General features: G+C 44.0%; 2 protein-coding genes across 2 annotated transcripts; both read left to right on the top strand.

Moving 5' to 3' along the window:
* Positions 1–6655: 6655 nt before the first annotated feature.
* Positions 6656–7180, top strand: LOC310854328 (putative RNA-binding protein EIF1AD; the record flags this gene model as incomplete). Its single annotated transcript, XM_083758925.1, has 1 exon — positions 6656–7180. The coding sequence occupies one exon, from the start codon at positions 6656–6658 to the stop codon at positions 7178–7180; it is 525 nt and encodes a 174-aa protein (XP_083615051.1).
* A 1623-nt stretch (positions 7181–8803) lies between these two features.
* On the top strand, positions 8804–9322 carry LOC310853850 (succinate dehydrogenase cytochrome b560 subunit, mitochondrial-like; the record flags this gene model as incomplete). Its single annotated transcript, XM_083758327.1, has 1 exon — positions 8804–9322. One exon carries the CDS (start codon positions 8804–8806, stop codon positions 9320–9322), a length of 519 nt encoding a protein of 172 aa, XP_083614453.1.
* Between the last annotated feature and the right edge of the window lie 7795 nt (positions 9323–17117).

The following is a 17117-nucleotide window of genomic DNA, read 5'->3' as shown; positions in this document are numbered from 1 at the left end:
GTGTGTGTGTGTGCACTCAGACAAAATCTTTAACCACATTAACCCCCGACATCCTTATTTTGGGCCAACAAATCAATCAGCTCAGAATATCTCACATTTGTGTATATGGTTAAATAATAGTGCCTGTGTGCGTGCCAAGCAAAAGGGGGATGGGTGCGCATGCACACACACACACACACACACACACACACACACACACACACACACACACACACACACACACACACACACAGTCACACACACACACACACACACACACACACACGCGCGCGCGCGCGCACACATGTATAAGTAATGCTACTCATTTCTCCACATCCGCGTGGATGCAGCTGCAACCTGCTCTCGCACCTGCCCTTGACCTTTTGACCCAGGAAGTGAAAGCTGCCGCCTCTCATCTGAGCCCCGAAAGCAGGAAACGCCCACCCCCCGGGAGAACTATTGGACTCAACACCAGCACTTCTTGGACATTTAAACACTGCTCAGACAGGTGACAGGAAACAAAGACATAAATGTCAAGTAAGAGCACAGCGTGGGGAAACTACTTAAAGATGTGACTAATATTAATGATGCGTTGCTCGCGGAGTTAGTTCAGTCGGATATACTTGAGGGGGTTCATGCCGTGTTCAAAGGTGCATACTATACTCAAGGGGATAACATGCTGCATTACGGGTGTATAAGTGTGTGCAAGTCCCACACGTCATTCGCTGACATGGCAGTCAACTGACCAATTGGGTGGGCTACTTAAGCTCACTAGACTACGTGCTCTGCCTGCCTTCCTCTACATATGGTTCCTGGTTGTTATGTGATGTTTGCTCCCACCACCACCACCACCACCGGTGGGCTCTGTTAAAGGAGAATTCCATACTAGAAGGCTTTCTTACAATGCCCAAAATATTTTAAAGGTTACTTCCCGTATGTTAACCAGTTCCATAGTTTGAACACAAGGGCTAGTGTAGCTGATCTTAAACCACCAAACCTGAGACATAGGGTAGGTAGAAGCTCATTTAAATATACAGGGGTGGAGGATTGGAACAAAATCCCAAGGGAAATTAAATTTGCCCAGTCTTAGAACATTTTTAAAAATATGTTGAAAAAGTGGCTGATGGGCAAGCTAGTATAGTGCTGTATTTATCTATTTATTGTCTTTTGTTTATTGATCTATGATGGCCTGTTGTAAATGTCATTAGTATTGTAATGTTAGTACACATGTTCTTGGACCTGGACCTCTTTGTTGGGGACATAAAATAAAGGTAAGCATGGAATTCTCCTTTAATTATATCCCCCATGGGGGTGTTATAATTGTTATTGTATATCTATCTCCCTGCTCTTAATGTTTTATGATGGTGTTTAATCGTGCCGAGCAGGGAGAAAATGCAGCAGAGCCGAACGCCAAGATTATATATCATATGCACACTTGTATTCTCATTCTACAATAAATGTTGGTAAATCTACCTAGATTATTGTATCGATTATGTTCTTGGTTAATCGAGTAATCGAGAAGCGTTTGCTTTTATATCGTTTCATTTTTATATATCTATAATCAGATCAGTTCAGTGTTGAATGTAATTTACACATTATAAATACACCCTGAGTTAAACAGTATACCTTTAAGGGTCTGTCCATAAAGCACTAGTGGCCTATAGAGTAGAAAACTAAAATGTAATAGTTTATTAACACATGTGACTGGTGATACCCTGTATTTTTGAAATTGTGACCATTTGCTGGGGACAGGCTGAATGCAGGCCTTTTTGGGTGCAGTGCCTGCTTTTAACTAATTCAGATGGCATATGAAAACAATTATAATGAAATGAATGGCATAATAATACACAACTGTATTACATTTAACTTTGCAAGTGGTTTTATTTTTATGAATTAATTTATTTTAAACATAAATAAGGCTCTTATGTGTGGGACATGTTTTTTCCACTTTTGTCCCTCATCTCAAGAATGAGTGATATATTAATTTAGTTGATATTGAGAATATGGTATCTAGTTCACATGCACACTACACCAGTAGTCAGCCCTGAAACATGACGAGCAGACTAGAAGTCCACTCTACAGTGGATTAATTTACCCCCCTCATCACTACAACATGGATAGCGTCGTTCCCGACATCGGCAACTGACGGGTTCCGACGCATCGACAAGGCGCTAGGGACGGCAAGCGACTGGAGCTTCTTGTCGGGGAGTCATGTCTCGCGACTGGAGACTGCTGATCGTCGGTCCAGTGTGGACCGACACAAACACAAACACTGCAACATTCATGGCGTACAATCGTGGATTCCTGTGTCGGGTCTGTCAAATCTCGGGAATAATAGGATCTCAGGTAAAAAAAAGTAACGGGCCAATTAGGGTCCGGGTCCATAAGAAAAGAAGGAAACCAAACTTCAGGGGCCCATTTCAGTTCAGGAGTGTTTTTGTACCGGTTGCAGTCATTTAACGACTCTAGAATGAAAACCTTCAACATTTCAACTGTGTTTATATGGCAAAAAAATAAGTTATATTGTATTATGCGACTGCAGCACAAATCTTGCATGGGACTCCGTGGAAAAACACACATGCAGGGTCCTTGGTAGGGTTGTGCCGATCCGATCACGTGATCAGAAATCGGGGCCGTTCACGTAATCGGACATTGGGGCTGATCACTTCATTTTCAAATTATCGGAATCGGATCGGGAGCAAAGAATAATATATCCATATCATCATATTAGACTGTGATTTGGGATATTGTACTATTGTGATATGGCATAAAAATCTAAATATCGGGACCGGGAAGAATCTGTATCGGCAGATACTCAAAATCGGAATCGGATCGGGAGGAAAAAAAGGTGATCCCTAGTCCTTGGCATGAAAAAGACTGAGAACGAACCACTGCTCTATGGCGTCCGCAGAGAAGATGATGAACCTCTGGTGGATGAACGTTTCTAGATGAGCATCTCTTGCCCGGAAGTCTGCTGAAGAGAAATAAAGATAGCTCACCCATGTGCCAAGGTTCTGCTGTTCAAAATGAAGCCAATGTGGAAGTGAAAATGCTGCAGTTCTCAGTCATCATTTTTCGACCGCGGTCGAGATCGTGGATTTCACAATGCCACTCCAGACTTCCCGGTCCTTCATTCAGTTCCTGCTTACTGATGCACATGTCCCTAGCGATGACATCAGGGATCTACAGTTTTCTACCTCTGGTCTGCTTTGACCAGAGGTCAAGATATAACCTCATGAGAAGCTCTCTAGCAGCTGGCCATCAAACGGTGTTCTTCTGGATCGGACTAAACACGGGGAAGGTTGCCGTATATTAGAGAAGTTCATGGATGGCTTCCAAGAGAGATTTTGCGCTTTCATTAGAAGGCCATCAAGCCATCGAGCCGTTTCTCCAATTTCTTTAGCTTGGTAAACCTTTTCATGAAGACCTTTTATTTGTAAATTATGGTCCCAGTATTTTTTTAAATTGATGATAAAGGGGTATGCTTTGGGGGCGAGGCTATGTTGTGATTGACACCGGATACCGGGATTCTAATGAGCGAAAACGCACCCATCGCACCTCTTCCCACCCACTAACATCCCACTCACAGCCAGTTTTCACTTGAAAACTGCCCGGGTGTGTATCCCTCAATTCCTCACTACCTGGACTTTTCCACGTAGAAGGCTGGGAGGGGCATTGCAAGGATATGGCTGGCTCTGTCCTAAACTAAACACCTGCACAATCGTGATAGACCTCTGGAACTTCTCTGTAACCGAGGTTACTGGCGGGGAAGTGAACTGAAAACTCTGCATACATATAGAGACGCACTGTATAAAAGCCCCTGTGCTTCAATCTATCTCAGGATTGTGGGCCACAGGCCAGGGATATGCCGACACTAAGGGTATGGGTAGAAGAGCTAATAATAATAATTATGCGGATCAGATACCAGTAGAGAAAGATCAGTGGCCTAGCTTTTGGTCAATGGCCTTAATGAGTACACCTAGTGGGTCAACAAGTGTTCTGTCTATGAAATTCTCACGTGATCCTCAATCTATAAGGGCAGTGACTTCAATACGGTCATGACAACATTGGCCGCTCATTTTGAGTCTTCCAGAGCTAGTCAGTATGCCCCACGGTCTTTTGGCCGTATGGGACACATGGTCAAGAAATGTCCATCCTCGCCGCAATAAAGGCAGCAATGACTTGCCATACGTCTATTCCTTTCGTCTGGGGTTAATCGGGTTGAAACAGTCTGCATAGGCCGATGGTCAGGTTCGGGTCGCAGGCTGGCTTTGGTAAACCTGCCATCCCCTAGGGGGCTTGTTACTTGGGCATACTGTTGGGCACAGTCTTTTGGCCGTGTGGGGCACGTGGCCAAGAAATGACCCTTCCCACCGCAATAAAGGCAGCTAAAACTTGTCATACGTCTATCCCTCTCGTCTGCAGTTAATTGGCTTGGACCTATCTGAATAGGCCCGAGTTCAGGTTCGGGTCGCTGGTAGGTTCTGGTACACTGGCCACCACCCCCCGTTACTCGGGAATACTGGCGCGCATTGTCTTTTGGCCGTACCGGGCACGCAGCCAAGAAATGACCCTTCTCACCACAATAAAGGCAGCTACAACTTGAAATACGTCTACTCCTTTCTTCTGGGATCAATTTGGCTCTGGTACACCTACCACTCCCCAAGGGGCGGGTCACGGCTCTGGAAAGATGCTCAGCACGCCACTGCAGAGTAGCCTGGTCTGACATTCTAATTGCTAAATTGATACATTCCTCCAACGACCCTAGTTCCTCTTTGAGAGCCAACTCCTTGCCAATCTCCCTGTTAAGCCCAGTCTGGAAAGCGGTGATGAGGGCATTGTCATTCCAGCCAGACTCTGCTGCCAAGCCGCAGAATCTGTCTGCATACTCACGAACACTGAGCCTACCCTGCCGCAGTTTCATTAACTGTTGGCCTGCCTGTTGCCCCCGTACAGGGTGCTCATGAATGCGCCCGAGTTCTGCTGCAAAGGCTTCCGGCGAAGAGGCAATGGCCTCCCTGTTACCGAGCTGTTCAACGCGGGGAGCGGCCAAAGTGGCAGAGAGATTACATAACTGGCCCACGGCAGTTTGCAGGGTCTGCTGCCCCCGTACATTGTGGTGGTCATAAACATGCCTCAGTGGTTCGACTGCGAAGGATTTTGGTGATGAGGTAATTGCATCCGTGTTGCTGGGTTGTTTAACTGCAAAGGCTTTTGGTGAAGAGGCCATTGCATTCATGTTGTTGGATTGTTTGACGCGGGGAGTGGGCATTGTAGCGGAGATGTTACTCAGGTGGTCCACGACAGTTTGCAGTGTCTGCTCGTAGCGATCCAAGCGCTGCTCCTGGTTGATGATTGTCTGTCTCAGGACGTTGGGGTCTGCTGGGCGGTCCATGGTGTGGGGAGGAGGTACTATCATAAGAACCATAACCAGACTCACTTAGGAAACTACTCTTTACTGAAGAATATCAAGATGGGGTACAAAACTGACTACGCCAAAGAACTGATCACTCGGAAGCAAAAGGAAACTAGAACAACAACTCCAAGACTAATAAACTTTTCTTCTCACCGGGAAGTTTGTTAAAAGGATATTGCTGACAGCTCGTCACTTATATAGGCCACTTATGACATCATGCCGATTAAATTTTGAGAAACGCCAATCCGACCGATAGAGAAGGCATATATCCGGTCATTCAGCGGTTATATGGGATTAAATCTGGGCATAGATTGATGACATCACGGAACTCCATAATATGGGACGAGGACAGGCAGATCAGAGATTTCCACATGGCCATATAAAGGGTGGAGATCTCCATATATGGGCATAAAAGGGACAGACATGATGTGATATGATATGATATAGTACTTTGTCAGTTCATACTGTAATTTGTCTTGCAATCCAGCTGCCATGTATGCAGAACATAAATACATACATACATACATACATACATACATACATACATACATAGGTATGCGGTCTAGCTTAAACTTGGACTCAGGGGAGTGGACGCCTCTGCCTTGCATAGTCCCCAGTGAATAGGCAGTTTGCCCTTCACTGGTAACCCTATTTTGGACTAATTTTAAATATATGAAGGTATTGCGGGCAGGGATTTTTACAAAAAAGCCTCCCCTTTTAAAATACATACACACATACATACCTACATACATACATTTCAGAAGTTTTAGCAGTTTTTAAGGACCCACTTTTAGGCCAGTGCACCAGAGCAAACTCTTGCCTTTTTTTAAACCCTACCCATTTTAACCAAATACATACATACATACATACATACATTTGACAACAAAACAATAAAACAATAATACATACATAAAGACATGAAGACAAGAGCAATGTCCAGCGCCTAGATTCCCCCGCGGCTACTACAACTCCTGATTAAGCCTCAAAGTCGACTCGTGGACAAAGGACCTCTTTAGTCTGACGTTATTGTAGACAGACAACAAGTACAAAATGGGTGTTGCATATCCAGAGGGGCATGCGTTTTGGTTTTCATTTATGTCCCATACATGGAGATCCATGAAGTCATCATGATGACATCCTGATGTCATCAACACGAGCCTATAAGAGCACACTGGAGTGCATGTTGACGCAACGAAATTACGAGGACTTATTTTTCCATCAAGAGCCATTCTAAACAAGACGTAGCCCCATATCACTGTAATGTCCCAGGCCACCAAACGCAAACATGTCATCAGGGAGCTCCTGGAGGACTTTGTCGTTCCTACGGACAACCAACAGATCGTGAAGGTCACCAGAGGCCGTGGCAACAACCTCCACGAGATCGTCACCGACCAGGGGGTGGGGTTCCTGGTGAGCATGCCCACAAAGTTCCGTAAGAACGTGTGGATAAAGAGAGGAGATTACGTGGTGGTGGAACACATCGAGGAAGGAGACAAGGTCAAAGCCGAGATCACGGCCATCCTCCGCAGAGACCACATTCGACACCTGAAACAAAACGAGCTCTGGCCACATGGCTTCACCGACGAGACCGTGTGTCAAGAGAAGACGGACGGACGGGAGACAGACGGACAGACATCTGAGGAGGAGGAAGGAGACAGTGCCTCTGAGGAGGATGATGAAGATGATTACAGTGACCTGTTTGTCAACACTAATCACTCTAATCACTACGGTGGTGATGATGATGATGATGATGATGATGATGATGATGATGATGAACATGAATGATGGAAGGAAGGAAGGAAGTTCATAGTAGCCTACTGATATACATTTAACAGGGAACTTAACAGGGATATCTTTCTGAATAAAGGCTATGAATGGCAAGCAGAGTGAGAGAGATTTACTCTGAAAACCAGCTACATTAGAAGCGTTAGTATGCTAACCGAGATGTATGAAGCCATTGTGATCAATCCATGCGGAGGCAGCATATAGACTCCGAGAAAATGGGGAGGTTTGTTCGGGTCGTAAACCAGACAGTGAATGGATGCATGCATGTGCAGTCAAACAGGTCCGGGAGGGGCCGAGCAATGCATTGCCTAGCAACGGCCGCCGTCAAAACATGAATTTTAGTGATCACGTTTTATATATCGTTAAAAAGGAACTAAATAAGTGCCCACGCGTCCTCAAGGTGTAATTATGAACACGTCATCAGAAGTCTTAATACGCAAATCCCCAAATATGGTCGTATGAGGTGTCCAACCGAAAAACCTCAAACTCTAACCGAGGGAGTACGGACGGTAGTCAGTATGAAGAAGTTGGAACATTTATAGAGATACATATTATGCCCCATAATAATAATATGGTCGGATCAGTGGTTGGGATCTCCATATATGGGCATAAAAGCGACACAGGGACACAGGCAGACAGATACAAAGATTTCCACATAGACATAAAGACAGACTGACTTACAGACACAATGGCTACTCTGCCCATATACGGGCATATAGTAATAACCTTCAGAGATCTCCATACTGTATACTGTACGGACTGACAGATACAGAGATCTCCATATATGGGCAAGAAGGAGTCGGAAGCTTATGTTATTTATAATTTTCCTCTGAGATGTAAGTAGATATTGTACTTTTACTCCACTACAATTGAAAACTTGAGTTACTATACTATACTATACTATACTTTGTAGATTTTGTTTATTATTACAAAACATTTCATTGGAACTGTACCAATTGTGAATAAAGTGTGAATAAAATGTCAATAAATCAAACCACTTCAACACTATATACATGTCGGCCATTTGAAAGTAGCCAATCTGCTATTATACATTTGAAAACATATGAGACTTATGAGACATTCTGCATAATGAGTCCGTACTTGAAGTATTTTGATACCAATACTTTGGTACCTTTACTCATGTAAATGTCTAATTCCAGGACTTTTACTTGTAACATATTGACTTACTTGACTAGACTTGACTTTACTTAGGTAAAACATTTGAGTACTTTTATGGAGTTATGGAGATGACTGATGTCGCACAGTACCGACGTCATAGTCGGAACTGCGATTCTGCACCACTAACTTATTCCAGTTTTGTGTTTCGATAGGTCACCAGAAATACGATTAGCTTACCGCCAACAACAGAACTAGCATAAAAATGCAAATGCGCCTGTGCAAATTGGCCTCGTCAGGCACGCATGGCATGCAACGCTTTGTATCGGGTGTGTGACATCAGACCAGAGCTCTGAAGAAAGTCTATGTAAGGTAAGGAGAGTGACAGGACACAAACGGAGATACAGTACAGTAAAGTGAATGCTGGGTCACCTTTACGCCGGCACTATGAACGCGACCACCAAACCGTCAAGAAACTAGAACCAGGCCTGTCGGCACGTCTCGGACATGGCGCTGCTTCTGAGAACACTGACTCGGCGGGGCGTCCGTCTCTCCGGTCCACCGTGCAGCGGCGCACCACACACACATTCAGCCCCAATGGGAACCACGGCGCAGGAGGAGATGGACAAGTTCTGGGCCAAGAACAATGCTCTAAAAAGACCCATGTCTCCTCACCTCACCATCTACAGGTGGTCCGTGCCCATGATGATGTCCATCACGCACAGGGTAACGGGCGTCGGAATGAGCGGGGCCATCTCAGCCTTTGCCGCGGCGGCGCTGGTGTCGCCGGGCGGCTGTTACCTGTACTACCTCGACCTGATCCACTCTCTCCCCGTGGGCCCCTATCTCATCGGCCTGGCCAAGTTCGGAATCGCCCTCCCTCTGTCCTACCACACCTACAACGGCGTCCGCCATCTGTGGTGGGACGCGACGGGCAAAGGCTTGAAGATCCCCCAGGTGTATCGTACAGGCTACGCTATCATGGCTCTGTCCGTCATTACTTCCTTCGCCGCTGCTTTGCTTTGAGCCGAGACGAGGGGCCTAGGCCTCGAGGTGATGAAGAGGAGATCCAAAGATAATGGACAATCGAGGGGGAAACACGTGCAGGAAGGACTATACAGTATTTTGAATAATACCTGTTTTGTTTATACTGTATACATTCTTCTCTGGTCCACAACTTTAACTAGAAATTAACTGTCGAGGGGCCAGCTTGTGCCTTGCACACAAGTAGGCCATACATGGCCAATAAGGGACCACCATTCTTACCCCGACATACCATACATATGAATACTAGTGTCAAAAAATATTGATATGAATCGATAATCGATTTTAACATTAACGATGCGACTACATCGATGCACGTGTGTCTGGATCGGACGTTGGTTCGATCCTAAAGCTGCGAATTGATATAATTCAACTAACTGCGGGAAAAACACAGATGTACAAGCCCAAAGCCCTGTGCATTGCGACGGGTAGATCACTTGTAGATCTGCTACTTCCAGCGCATGACGGGTGCATGCTTATGATGAGGCTCTATATGCATCAGCAGCCAGCGACAACAGACGAGCACTAGCAGCATACACCACTCGTCGTCAGACGGAATACACACGCAGATACGAGTCACGACACAACTTTATTGCACATCTGTGCTTTGCCTTTCATCCACGCTTCTATAGCCTTTTAAATCTAATTTCCCATCCACGGGCACAAGCAAAGTGATCAGCAGCTTCCACCCGATCTGGATGGTGGTGTTGTTTCTGACGAGGGTAGCAATAGTTAGCATGGGAGCTAACATTAGTTTAACTCTGGTCCATATCGTTAGAAGGAGTTAGAAGGAGTCCTCCTTAATAACTCTATGGTCCATCTGTTCCCCAACCCTCACACTCGATGCTGCGTTTACACGGGCAGACACAAAGACGAATGGGAATATCATTTGGAGCAGGCCGGGCAGCTACTGTACACGTCTGTTTGCATCGACAGTATGACTGTATCGTTGCGTCTGCCCATGTTTAAACTCAGAGATATGCCACCACCTATAAGTTCAAACCCACCTCTAGAATGTCTTTCCCCAGCTATCTCATTCCACTTTCATTTATTTTATTCCATAGTCTTAGTTTTTCTCTTATAAATTTGTTTTTATTCGTTTTCTAATGTTCCCCTTGAAAAGAGTCTTTAAGTACTCAGAGAAGCATTATATAAATAATAATATTATCACTATTATTATTACTACTACTTTTTTAATTGCCTATGCTTATGTAGTCACTATTCATTCATTGATTCACTCGTATCCAAATCCATTTGAAAAAAAAGCTCACTGATCAGGTCAAATAGGCCTATTGATATGCGATTAAAATGTGATTAATTCATCACAAATGCTCCAATTAATTAGATGTTTTTTTTAATGAAGTCCCAACCCTATTCTTTATAGATCTAGCTTCAAATTAAAAATCTAAAAAAGGTTAAATGTGTCAGATCGCACCGTATCAAATCGAATCGTCCTCAAATTCCACAAAATCGAAATCGCATCGAATTCCACCGAATCGAATTCGAATCGTTCTGTGTATAAATGTATCGTTTCTGAATCCCATCGTAGCCCATGCATATCGATACGTATCGAATCGTCTTGTAAAGGAGAGATGCACACCCCTAATACATACAGCAGATCACCAAATGTACCGTAGTTACGTCATCAGCCAATCCCTGATTGGCCGACGGAGACCACCGACATACGATTGACATACGCAGTCGATTACAGTACTTCCTGCTCTGCTTGCGCAAGTAATAAATTAATGAAGATTATGTTAAACAATGAGAATTATAATGCTAGACTTGTAATACTATTGTCAGGAACACCTCAGTATTAAGACCCGTATGCAGAATAATCCAGGAAACAACGACTTGCACTCAAGTACCTTTATTTTAACTCAGAAAACCCTCCCAGGGCATACATAACAGAAAGTCCCACTCTTGGGCACAAAGTGTTATAATTGAGCAACCTAACCAATAACACAGAGTCCCTAATATACCTCCATGCTCATTAACAAAAGTCTCTTCAGCTTAGAAGCACAGGTGGACACAGTCTCACAATCAGCCAGGGGAAGGGAGGCAACAGAGGGGCAAAGGTAGGTCCAGGCGTGGTACGTCCTAGGACAGGACGTGACAACTATAGTTACTTTTAATAATAATAGGCTTAAAAGTCTATTATTGATACTACATGACACTAAATTATGAGATTGATGAGCGATGTAAACCATAATTATACAGTGCTACAAAATGTTGCAGATTCATTATAGACATGGGCTTCATAGAAAAAAACAAAACAACAAAAAAAGGTTTTGCCTCTGACTTTCTTTCGTCCCAAGAACTATTTAAAAGATATTGCTGCCCAGTACAGCTGAAAATTTGACAAAGATCCACCCAATTCTTTTGAACGCAAGTTTCACATATCTCTGGGCATTTATTGTTCCAAATAAAGATAACTTTAGTGGAGTCCAATAATTTCACTTTGAGGGCACAAAGAATGGGTAAAATAATTGGTTTCTCAATCTCTAAGAGAAGTATCTGCAGTTAAGATGTGTCAGGATCAAAGAAATGCACCATATTAAACTAAAGAGACAAGTTCAGACTGAGTTCTGAGGGCTAAGCACACTATACACAATCTCTCTCCAACACAGACTGGCAAAAGCAGATGAAGACGGAGGGGTACGGTAGGTTACATAATGGATGATGGAGGGCACAGGGCACCGCTCAAACACCTAAACCAAATGGATAACAAGAACTGAAGTTAAATGTCCAAAACAAAACAGGTGAATACGAATACGTCCAACGGCTGAGGGGAGCACGAAAGGCTGCGTATACAACAGAGTTTGTGCCGATGTGTGCTTGGCGTGCACTCGTATAACGAATGTCAGGAAGAGTAAATCTGTCAGCATCTATTATTCTGTAGGTCTGGTCGAGGAAATCCCTGGGCCGGCGTACGCATGCGAGAGCTGCCCTCGACGAGAAAAAGTGGTCAACTGCGATTATATATGTGTGGTTTCAGTGACACATGTAAGCACAAACCTGATCATGATTCTCTGCCTTGTTTTGTCCCTATACCACACGTGACATGGTGCCGTGCAAACTGCAGAGGTAAGGCAGAGATTCACATTGTTCATGTTCATTTAACTTGGATATATATATATAGGTCGTTTTGATCCATTGTTATGCTCCAGGGTATATTTAACATTCTGGATGGGAACCCCTTTTGGTATTTCTTTAAGCCTTATGTTATACATGAGCTGTTGAAAAATAGCAGATTTACAAGCTCATAGCGCGGCACTGAGTGCCGCACTAAGAGCTTGTAGATCTGCTTTTTTTTTTTTTAATCGTGAAAATGTGCCTCAAATCTTTAAATATATATTCTTTCAGAGCGAACGTTTTGAACTCAAATCTTTGCTTCTGGGGGGTCCCTGGAACAACGTATTTTTAGATGGGGGTCCGTGGCCAAATCCAGATAATTCTGGGGGTCCTTGACATGATAAACTGACCAGAAACAGAAACAGAGGTTTTTCAGAAGACTGTCTGGATTTAGAAGCCTTTTTTTTTACAAAAGGGGCCAACAGCAGACTAATTAATTTGATTCAGTCGATTATGAAGAATCTGTTTTGTCACTCAAACAATTATCCCAAAAAAAAGAGAAAAATTGGAAAAAAGTCAAGAATAAGCGCTATAAAAAGTTAATCTACAGCTGCAGCCTTAATCGCGGTCATCTTTCCGTCACAATAAGGGGCAAACGCAGTTTAATTGTTCTGTTGAGAGGCGTCAGCGGTACAGAGGGAGGTCGTGCATGTCATCACACACAGTGACGCACGGGACATTCCTCGGGTATAAAACGGAGGGGAAAAAAAAGACAATAATAGATTGTTAAATACATATCATTTGGCTGGCTGCGATCCACAACTTCAAGCAAAGGAGGGCCAACCATACCGGAGTGCATGCAGGCATCGTTCGCCTTTTGATATACCAGCGAGTTGGTCGAAAGCAGCACGTACGCACGCACGCACACACACCTCTTTCCATTTCCTCTGGAAAGCCCATCAAAGGTTGTTTGACTTTTTCATTATTTTTTTTGTAAGTACAGACTGAAAAAACTATAGCATTATTATTGTCCTGTTGTTTTCTCAGTGGAGGTGCAGAGGGCACACGTGTCGCCTCCCACACACACACACACACACACACACACACACACACACACACACACACACACACACACACACACACACACACACACACACACACACACACACACGTCCTGTCTGTCCTGCCCCGTTCCCCTCCCCGAGTCCTCGCCCAGGAACCTAGACGTGAACCCATCTCCAATGGAAAGTATGCACACACTTCATTGCATGTGATATTATGGAAAGAAACGTCGTCGTCGTCAACTGTCTGACGTTATAGAGAGCAGCCAAAGACACGAGCATCATCAGGACTGAATGTACTTTAAAAAACTGTCCATTGCCTGTCTGCAATGGTTTTAATGCGATTAATGCGAATGCAATTACCCCCCTCGTTTTGTGTGTGCACGTGCGTGCATGCGTGCGGTACATGCGCATGGCTGTTTTAGGCAGACAGGACGCAGGCTGTTATTGGCCGTTGTTCATGAGCCTATGTTTGCCTGGTGGAAAAAAGACATCCAGCTGGTTGGAAGGTCGAGATGTCAGTGAGGTCAAAGGTCACCGTGCAGAGTCATGTCAAAGTCATACACCACAATAAAAGCTCAAACGTTTACATTTCTAATGGAGTAAACTAAATATTATGAGAGCTGAATAATACAGTACATATGATTTTGGCGGTCCTTGACATGAAAAAGTGTGAGAATCACTGATATTAAGCAACCGGTTTTCCAGAAAAACTGATTTAGAATTTGTAGAATCCGCCTCAGGTCTTAAAATGGGTTAACCATTTAAAGCCTCTAGACTTAATAAAGTGGACCCGAACTGGTTCTGTACGTGGAATGCTTTTCCCATGTTCAACAAATCTCGTGCCCCAAAATAGCGAATCTTCAACGCCTCACATTGCGAGATGTTGTGAGCTTGTAGATCTGTCATTTTTGGAGGGGCGCTTTTGTCCCGACAAAATGTCCGCAACACAAGCATTAAATGCCATTGACAACGAAGGGAAAATGTACGTCATCTTGTCCCCACACGTCTCATATTTTCCATCGACAATGAAAGGAGAAATTAGGTCAAATGTATGACGTAAATGTGTGGCAACAGGCATTCTGATTGGCCAGTATGAGCTGATGCATGATGATGTGTACGATGATAAGAGCGCCCCATGGGTGTGTCTTTTTGCTCAGAATATGGATACTGGGGGTTCAAAAGTGTTAAGAAGACAAATGGTGCAATACAAAAGCTTTTTTTCCCCCGAATGGCTCATTTTTCTCTCAACATGAAAAATCCAATAACAAATTCACTGTATACCCACTGAGCACCCTCCAACCCATGCATACAGTGTTTATATGAGTGAGAAACTTTTCCAGTCTTCCTCCATCCTGCACCTGCAGGGGTGTGTGTGTGTGTGTGTGTGTGTGTGTGTGTGTGTGTGTGTGTGTGTGTGTGTGTGTGTGTGTGTGTGTGTGTGTGTGTGTGTGTGTGTGTGTGTGTGTGTGTGTGTGTGTGTGTGTGCGCGTGCATGCTTCGATCATGTAATTGTGTGTTGTTTCAGGGGATAGAACCACAGGGTGTGCCATGTTTGATGTCTGATTGATCTTAAACGCCTGCTTACCCTCCCTGCATCTTAACATTGACCAGCTGAATGTGTGTGTGTGTGTGTGTGTGTGTGTGTGTGTGTGTGTGTGTGTGTGTGTGTGTGTGTGTGTGTGTGTGTGTCTGCATGTGTGTCTGCTTGTGTGTGTGCGTGCCGTGCTGTGCGCGTCTTGTCAGCATCCCTAAAGCTGGTAATAGGAGTCGTCAATATGCCTGCATGCCATGTATGCGTGTTCACGTCTCTTGTATGTGTGGTGCGCTATAGGAACATATGTGCCTGCATGTGTTGTGTGTGCGTGTGATGATTTGTCTGCCATGTTTGCTTAAAGCTGATAAGAGGTTACAATATGTCTGTGTGTGTGTGTGTGTGTGTGTGTGTGTGTGTGTGTGTGTGTGTGTGTGTGTGTGTGTGTGTGTGTGCGTGTGCCGTGCGTGCACAGTGACCTGGGGGAGCACTGCAGGAACACATTGCCTCCTGTTCGTGTCCAAAAAGGTCCTTGTGAAGGACAATTTAATCAATCGTTTGATAGTTCCCTGTAGTAGTGTCACTTATAGCTGTTGCTTTCATGTATAAGGTTGCCAATGTAAGGATAACGCCATCAAGACATAATCTTTGATAATTAATATCAAATTAGGGATGATTTCTCATTCCAATGGATGGTTGGCAACCCTATTCAGTATTTAAGTCCGACGTCATTTTGTAGTGCTACGTTACGTCCGGGTCCAAGTGGCACCAGCTCCCGTCCGCATCCCATTGTAAATAGAATATCTAAACGCGTGAATCTTTTTAAATTTACGTTATTTTTCAGAAAGGAAGCCATAGAGGGTTAAAATGGGTCTTAATGCTTCCAACTCGAGTAGAATTATTAATGTTTTGTACAAGTGTCCATGACAACAAAAATATATGATGTGGAGACAATGAACACTATTATTATCATTATTATTGAAGGTGGCAACAGTCCATTTGCTCTGTAAAATATTTCGGGGGATATTTACAATGTGTGCAGGCTTGAGTATGTTGAATCTAGTTTGCATTAATGAGGATTTAGTTGACACAATCAAATAAAATGGCGATAGTATTCCATGTGGGGCAGACGGCCTGTCACAGCCAGATTTTGGAGAGCAGCGCAGCTTTGTTGTTGCGAGGAAAGCGGTAAAATGAGACTTTCGTGGTTGTTTTCGTCTCAGATTTAGTCAGACGGAGCGTCACAGTATAACTCCATGGGGACACAAAAGCGACACAAAAGTAGGACCCGGAAGTATCTCAGGAGGGGGCGCTCACGTCACAGCTAAAATACTGAATACGTACTAGCAGTGGTGGAAAAAGTGCTCAAAAGTAAAAGTACCAATACTGCTTTTTGAATTTTGAACTACTTCATTACAAGTAAAAGTACGGAATTGAAAATGTACTTGAGTAAAAGTACAAAAGTATCGGCATCAAAACAACAAACTATGAACTGACACTGAAGTTTGCAATGAGTCCAGTCTTATAGGGGGAGGGTTGATTGACGAATTGTTCACAGGTGGAATGACGAGGGAGTTAGAGACAGGTGAGTGAATGTGACTGCAGAGTGGAAGGGGAAGTGGGAGTGGCCAGGGCTGAGACATGGTCTGTGGAGTGACAGATCAGAGAGCTTGTAGCTATTTTCAAATGGCCGAAATGTATAGGTTTGAAGTGGTTAATGTATGTTTTCTAATCAAAATTAAGTAGTAGTGAAGTAAAAGTAAAAAGTAAAAGTTGGAAATACAAAAGTAAAGTACAAATACCTCAAAAAGTAAAAGTACTTAGTTACTTTCCACCACTGCGTACTAGCATCACTAATTGTTCTCATGTAGAAATGCTAGTAATTGTCTCCACCAGGCCGAAGGCATGGGGAGAGATTATGTTTTGCACTCCGTCCGTCCGTCCGTGTGTCCGTCCGTCCGTCCGTCTGTGAAGCTAATCTCCGGCACCATTAACCCGGTCGATGCCAAATTTTACACGCACACTCCCTGGATGCCAACGATGAACCTCTGCCCCAAAATTTCCAGAACGGCCTGTTATAGCGCCACCAGGAGGCCGACCTTTCTAA

This window comes from Protomyctophum parallelum (genome assembly GCF_964188405.1).
Source record: "Protomyctophum parallelum genome assembly, chromosome: 23".
Classification (NCBI taxonomy): domain Eukaryota; kingdom Metazoa; phylum Chordata; class Actinopteri; order Myctophiformes; family Myctophidae; genus Protomyctophum; species Protomyctophum parallelum.
This window is presented reverse-complemented; position numbering and strand designations above follow the sequence as displayed.